Consider the following 8,209-nt stretch of genomic DNA (forward strand, 5'->3'; position numbering starts at 1 on the left):
GGCTGCTTGAGGGCGTGGCGAGAGCGGCCTTAGCAACGGTTTCTGAACTGTGTAGACTGCTGTTGGGCTGCGCGGCTGGCGGCTGGGAGGTCCCAGCGGACCTCACCGGTTGGTGACATGGTGAGTGCCACGCCGTAACCCCTTGCGGGCCGGGGCTAGGGCTGAACTTCCAGCCGGAGCAAGGAAGGAATTTTGTTTGGTTTATGAAATGTGTTATTCACCTCCTGATCCTCGAGTGTCACGTAGTAACCCCTCCTCTTGTGGCAAACTTAGAAGCATGCTGGCCGCGGCTCTAGGGACGCAGGAGCGGGCCTCCAGTTCATTGGTTCCCGGTCGTCCCCACCAAGCGCTGATACCAGCGCTCGGCGATCGGTTCCGTGACGGCAGCAGAAACCACTGGTTAGCCAGAAAAGAACTGCATACAGAGAAGAAGAGGCTGAGAAACTGTTGGAGGGTCTAGGCTTCTAGGAAAGAGGTCCTGAGCTCGGAAAAAGCGTCCAGGGTTGGGAAGATAAAGGTTCTGAGGGGTTGGAACTGCGCACCTGTGCATCCGCAGTCCGGGGACCAAGAATCCGCCGCTGCCGCCACCTGAGCCCGCTCAGGTGATGAGGCGCTTCGAAACGTGATGTCCAGTTGCCATCTCTGCCGCCGCTGATTTTTTTTTTTAATATTTATTTGACAGATAGAGATCACAAGTAGGCAGAGAGGCAGGCACAGAGAGAGAGAGAGGAGGAAGCAGGCTTCCCGCTGAGCAGAGAGCGCGATGCTGGGCTCCATCCCAGGACCCTGAGATCATGACCTGAGCCAAAGGCGGAGGATTAACCCACTGAGCCACCCAGGTGCCCCTGCCGCCACTGATTCTTAACCCGAAGCTGGAGATGGGATAGTGAAGTAAGGCTGCAAAATCCCAGGAGTAACTCTATGACCTTGCTTGTCAGCGGAAGATGGCACATAGCAGGAAGATGACCTCCACCTTACCTGGATGCTGATAATTGGCCCAACATTTATTCTTACTCCGATCCCTGGAGTAGTTTTTCACCTGGACAATGTAGTTTTTTTTTTCATTTCTCAGCTTCTGCATTATAGAAAAGTACACTAAAATGTGGGAAAGGGTTTTGTTTCAATCAAGCATATCCCACAAAATAAATTTTATTATGAGACATATAGGCCTAGATGAAAGGTGTGCCTTAGACATTACTTTTTAGATATACCAAGTAGGGCCAGTCCTATTCGGACATAACATCTACCGTTGGAGCATACATGCCTTTGCCTCTTCTCTCTCTCAAAAAGCGCTAGTTTGAAGGAAAAACTTGGTAAAAAAAAGTGGTAAAAAGAACCAGACTTTCCACCAAGATATTAATATCTAAAAGCATAAGTGTTAGCAAAGGGAAAAGGGGGAAATTGCTGATGGTTGTTATGTAGTAGGGAATAGGGTTCTTCAATAGGCTTATTTATCATCGATTATTCAGGTCTGCTAAGTTTTCCAGTTACATAGTTTTTCATGCACGTATGTATTTATTACAGGCATCCAACTACTGCACAGGTTCAGACCAATGGAAGAAAAGAGCAGCAAAACTTGAACTGAATGAAACCCAAAAGCAAGAAATTAAAGAGGCCTTTGATTTATTTGATGTTGATGGGTCTGGAACCATAGATGTGAAAGAACTGAAGGTTTTGAAATTACTTCTAATTCTAAAATATTTAAAAACCATTTACCTGTGGCAGTCTTTCAATCTTTAACAGCAGCTGTCTAAAAGCTTGAGATAAAATCTCTTCAGTGTGGACACCGACACCTTCAGTATACATACTTGCCTCATACTAATAATGTAGTATCTTGTTAGGCATTTTATTCTTGTTTTATGAATGAGTACAGCAAAACTCAGGATGTGACAAGGACATATCCTATGGCATAGTAGGATTGCAACCTAGGCCTGCTGACTTGACTTTCTAGGTTTATGCCTAGTCCATAGTAAAAAAGAGAAAATCTAGTCATTAATAGGTAATTTAAGAGCTAGCAGTGAGAATGTGGTATAATTTATTTGCTTCCTATTTCAGATTGCCATGCAAGCCTTAGGATTTGATCCAAAGAAAGAAGAAATTAAAAAAATGATAGCTGAAATCGACAAAGAAGGAATTGGCACCATTACTTTTGAAGATTTTTTTGCCATAATGAGTGTAAAAATGGTATAGTAGTGATTTTGTTTTTCAAAGAAATACAAGCAATAGCCTTTTACATTTTTTTGAACAATCAAAGGTTTCACAGAGGAAGAATTGGAACTAGGTTTTTCAAGATGGGTAGGATTTACATAGACAGGAATAGCAAGATCAAAGATGTTTTCAGGATAATAATGAAGACTCGTGTGGAGAAGGTTGTTAGGAAATAATAAGGATAGATGGCTGGTTAGAGAGAATGGAGTCAGCATTTTGAAGCCTTTGAACTCAGCAAACATCTCCCGAGTGCCCATTTTTGCCAGGCGCTATTTGAGAGAGCACTAGGTGAGACAAGCTCTGTGTTCTCTTAGAGCTTACATTTTTGATAATGGGTATCAGTTACTGGTGTTAATAAGGATACATTCTCTTTATCATCCTTGCCTCTTCCACTTTAACAAGCCCTGAATATAGATACCTTGAGAGCAAATGTGAGAGCATTGGAATAATTGTTAAAAGTTATAGCAGTACAGTCAGAACTCAGTTGCCTGGTACATTGCTGCTCTAGAACTCAAACACCTGTAAGTCCAATTTGATAGAATAAATGAAAGATCAATGACATTTAATTGCTTCTGTTTTTAAAGAGTGAAAAAGATGAAAAAGAAGAAATATTGAAGACTTTTAAATTATTTGATGATGATGATACTGGAAGCATAACACTAAACAATATCAAGAGGGTTGCTAAGGAATTGGGGGAAAATTTAACAGATGATGAACTTCAGGTAATTTTTTACTTTTAAAATTATAGTTTATATATAATTTATAGTAATAGTCTTAATTAAGTTGGACTCAAATACATTCAAAATAAAATTTGTGTATTTGAATAGTCATGTCATTATTCATTTTTAAGGATTTAACATAGCATATTTACATTTTATTTTACAGGAAATGCTTGATGAAGCTGATCGTGATAGGGATGGAGAGATAAATGAGGAAGAATTTTTGAGAATGATGAAAAAGACCACTCTTTATTAATGCTTTTTTTTTAATTCCTTCTGGAAAGTTGTTAACAACTTCATATTTGCTATATGTTCTATCATATCTGAATGTATTATCAATTTTTAGTTTATATGCACAAATTGGCCTCTTAATGTCTAATTCATGTGAGAAGTTTCATGTTTCTTCCAATCTGTTGTTAAATCCATAGCATCAAGAAACAAAATGTAATGATTTCTGTGAGCCATGGATCCCAAGCCAGTATTAATTCCAACTGCTACTTTTAGAGCTCTAATGTCTAGTGCTCGCTTCGGCAGCACATATACTAGAGCTCTAATGTCTAAAGACTTAGAAAATTTTTTTTAAATTTAATGAAACTGACCCACATCCAAATGAATTTTGCAAACAAGCAATTAGTTTCCCTATTATTTTCCTTTTGTGCAACTCTTTAAAACTGATAAATATTTGCTTTTTAATCAGTTATTCAGATATGTTAAGTATTAAATAAAATTGCCTAGAACTATATTATTTGCTAGTTTTCATCTTATAAAGAAATTCAGAGCAGCACTGTACTATGTAGATTTTCCTGTAAGTTTGACCCCTCATGTGAGCATTTAATACCTCTGCATGGGAGGTGTTAGGGATTTTACACATGTTATCTCAGTGTTACAACTTAGAAGCTGGTAGTATTAGCTCCATTTTACTACATATGAGAAAACTAAAGTTCAGAGAACTTAAAAATTTCCCAGTTGTTCATAGATAATAAATAAAACATGGATAAATCTTGTATCCTTATGCTTCACTATGCAGATTCCCTATAGAAAACAAAAATCTCAGGGTAACTTAAATGTATATTTTCTAACTCATTTAATATTATGACTCTTGTAACTTAACTTTGTTTTTGTTTTGTTTTGTATTGTTTTTTATGAAAGAGCCAAAATGTTGGGAAAGGCAGTCTCAAGATACAGTCTTTTGATCCCCCACTGGATCACACAAGACTGGGCTTTGGGCCTGGAACACTTCCTTACCAAGATGTCTCTACCGCTTATGCTGGAATTGTCTGTGAATATCTTTCCATTTCAGACTCCATGTGTACTTTTTTCTGCTTAAAGATGTGTATAATATGGTGCCTGTGTGTGTGTGTGTGTAATATGGCACCTGGCAAACCCCACGTTGGAAACGGGGTGTCCCCTTCAAAAAGGGTGAGGTCCTGCTGCACAACAAGATGGCTATTTACAGGCCACTTGCCCTGTATTGGCTTCTGGGAGGGACCTGCTGGCCATGGGAAACTGACATTCACTACTGAAACTGATACTGCTCTGTCTCTTCTCTATATGAGTGAAACATTGTTCCAACCAATAGTTGACTGCATTGTTTCTTCCTTGGCAATTAAACTGATAGCAAGATGCAGTGGAAGAAGCCCTCAGGTTTCTGCTCCTGATAATAGGCAACAGATGCCACTTGCTGGATACAGACTCTTCCTAAGTAATGTCTTTGGAGCAAGAAAGGATTCTAGAAAATGTAACTTTAATTGCCCCACCTAGTACATTTTTAGCTCAACTGAAATGAAGACTCAAGGTTTTGTCAACATGAGAGGTTTTTTTTTTCAGTTGAAACTAGAATGGCATATGTGATGCATTATGCTCAAGTGTTTCACAGTATCTTTAATTCCTAATTATGCAGCATTTCCTTCTAGGCTAAAATATAACTATTAAACATGCTTCATATGTGAAAATTACGACATTTAAATTGTTAAATGATTTCTATTTTTAAGTGGGTTGTATGCTTAAAAATACACATGATCAAGGTCAGAGAGTTCTGAATAGAAATCTCCTCATTCAGTCCCCAGTTCTCCCCAGGACAGAAAGTCCTTTATCACTACCTTTATTTAACATTATACAGAAGTGCTAGCCAGTACATTAAGGCAAGAACAGAAAAAAAGAGACCAGAAAGGAGGAAATAAAATTCTTTTTATTCTCAAATGACACCGTATATACATATTGTATACATATAATACATATATATGGAATAGCCCAAAGAATTCAGAGATTCCTGGATGCAAAGTTGTTATGCACATACAAATATAAGCACAATTCTATTTTTACAAACCAGGTATTAGTAATTAGAAAATGAAATTTAAAAGACTAGTAATAGTATTAAAAATATAAAAATCTTATAACTGAATCTAATGAAGATACACAGATCAAAAACAAAAAAAAAAAAACAACAAAAAACAAACAAAAAAAAAGATACACAGATCTTCAACATCAAAAACTAGAAGAGTACTAAGAAAAAGAAGACCTAAATAAATGGAGGAATATTATGTTCATGGATTGGAAAACTGAATATTATAGAGATGTCAATTCTTTTATTAATCTATAGCTTAGAGTGCAATAAAAATCCTAGCCTATGTGAAACTTGACAAGCCTATTCTAAAATTTATATGGAAATCCGAGGGACCAATACAGACTCGAACAAAGTTAGAGGCTAGCTTACCTGACTATCAAGATTTATTATAGGGTCATCGCAATTATAATAGTGTGGTTTTAACTGGGATAGATTAATGGACCAATGGAATAGAACAGAAAGTCCTGAAACAGACCTATATATATATATATATATATGGCCATTGATTTAGGATACAAGTAACTGCATAGTAGTGGGGACATTTTCATTATAATAAATTGTTCCAAATCAATAGGATATCTGAAAAGAATAAAAGAAAACATGACAATAAAAACACTGATACCATACATAAAAAGTAATTCTAAATTATTGCTAAGACATGAAAGGTAAGAATATATGATCATTACCTTGAGATCAGATTCCTAATTAGGAAACAAAAACCACTAAAATTAAAGGAAAACGTTGATAAATTGTACTATAAAAACTTCTCTTCATAAAAGGAGAGAATGAAGACATAAGGTACTAAGTGGAAAAAGATACTTCCAATAAATCTACCTGACGTAATACTTGTATGTAGAACATATAACTTTTAAAAATCTGTAAGAAAAAGCCCAATTTTTAAAAGTGAGCAAAAGGCTTGAGTAGCCACTTGATAGAAAAGGATATGATAATGGTCAAAAATATGTGAAGAATTAATCTAAATAAGGAATGTAGTAGGCTAAATAATGGCCTCCAAAAAGTTCCATGTTCTAATCCCTGAAACCCATGAATGTTATATGACAAAAACAAAACAAAACACACACACAACCAAAAAGCAAGTTTGCATTATGATCAAATTAAAGACTATGAGTTAGATTTTCTGGGTTATCTAATGGGCCCTAAACATCACCCCAAGTAAAGAGAGGTGGAAGGACAATTGACACATGAAGGAGAGGGTAATCATGGAAGCAGAAAATATTGTTGCTAGAATGGCATGGATGGGCATGAACTTTCTTAAGTGTTTCACAGTATTTTTAATTCCTAATTGTGTAGCATTTCCATCTAGACTGAAGAAAAATATAATTACTAAAAATATGATGAAGCAATGTGCTTATAAGCCAAGGAATGCTGGCAGCTGTCAGGAGCCAGAAGAGTTAAAGAATAAGCTTCAGGAAGGACTGTATCCTGACTGACACCTTGATTTTGGGCCCAGTAAAACTGATTTTGAAATTCTGGACTCCAGACTATGAGAGAATAAATTTCTGTTGTATTAAGACACCAAGTTTGTGATCATTTATTACAGCAGTCACAAAAAATTAATACAAGGGCAATACAAGTCAATATCATCCTGAGATAGCACTATAATTCCAGCAGAATGGAAAAAACTAAAATAATAATTCAAAGTGTTGATAAGAATGTGAAACAATGGAAATTCTCAACTATTGTCATACATTGCTTCAACTGTTTTGAAAACAGTTGGCATAATTCAATAAAAATGAACATATGCATGTATCATGACCAGCGTGTATTTCTACACATGTACCCAACAGAAATATGTTCACATGTGTGCCATGAGACATACAAAAAATATTCCTTGGCAACAATATACATGAGTCAAAACCTGAAAATACTCTAAATGTTCATCAACGATAAAATGTATAAATTATTATGTATTTACATAATAGAATGCATCTAGGAATGAAAAAAATTCACCTACATACAGCCACATGGATGAACTGCAAGCATAGCATTGACTGAAAGCAACCAAGAACAAAATATATGTTCTGAAGAGATGCTATTTCTATAAAGTTTAAAACCAGACATACCTAAGTGGTAGAGTTAGAAGCCATGATAGTGGTAAAAGGGAGGAAGTAGGAGGAGGAGGGGGTTTGCAGGGTATTTCTGAAGTCTTGGCATCTTTGTATATCTTGGCTTATATAGTAATTACCTAAGTGTTTACATTGTCTTAACCCCTTGAGCTGTTTACTTGGCTGTTTACTTTTTCAATAAGAAAAAGTTAAAAAAATTATTCATGTCCACCTTGCTGGGCATCGTGATTTTGTGTCATGTACACTAGCAATGTAGAGATAGTCCCAGGGTAAAGAAATTTGATCGGCCAACACATTGACGTATTAGAGAGGGCTGCCAAACATTCCGTTGCGAACAGCACCTAGTGGACCTTCATTTGTTCTCCCCTCCTTATTAATTATCAGGGCCAATACTGGAAAGAAACAATGTCTGTAATGAATATGCAAACATTTTCAACCAAATACATTTCTATTACATCTTGGTTATATCCATTTTCTGATGCTAATGTTGTATAATTATGCTCTATTTTCCCCTTGATCTGTCTTTTAAAAAAAAAGAGAGAGAGATTTGTTTATTTGACAGACAGAGAGCACAAGTAGGCAGAGCAGCACGCAGAGGGAGAAGCAGGCTCTCTGCAGAGAAGGATCCGAATGCGGGACTTGATTCCAGGATTCTGGGACCATGACCTGAGCCGATGGCAGCCACTCAACCAACTGAGCCACCCAGGCGCCCTCCCTTGATTGGTCTTGCTAGAGGTTTTACCAGTTAGAACTTTTAAAGAATGAACTATTGGCTTTGTTTATCCTCTATCTTTGTTTTCTATTTTATTGATTTTATTTTTATTTTAATTCCTCCTTTCTTTTTATTGGTT

The 8,209-nt window shown here is 36.7% G+C and overlaps 1 protein-coding gene across 1 annotated transcript; it reads left to right on the forward strand.

The window, feature by feature from the left end:
- The first annotated feature begins 17 nt into the window (after positions 1 to 17).
- LOC123937056 (centrin-4) lies at positions 18 to 4,855 on the forward strand. The gene is made up of 5 exons (XM_045997558.1): positions 18 to 120; positions 1,525 to 1,671; positions 2,056 to 2,184; positions 2,793 to 2,930; positions 3,094 to 4,855. The coding sequence occupies exons 1-5, from the start codon at positions 118 to 120 to the stop codon at positions 3,181 to 3,183; spliced, it is 507 nt and encodes a 168-aa protein (XP_045853514.1). The 5' UTR covers positions 18 to 117; the 3' UTR covers positions 3,184 to 4,855.
- The last annotated feature ends 3,354 nt before the right edge of the window (positions 4,856 to 8,209 follow it).

This window comes from Meles meles, chromosome 2 (assembly GCF_922984935.1).
Source record: "Meles meles chromosome 2, mMelMel3.1 paternal haplotype, whole genome shotgun sequence".
NCBI lineage: Eukaryota > Metazoa > Chordata > Mammalia > Carnivora > Mustelidae > Meles > Meles meles.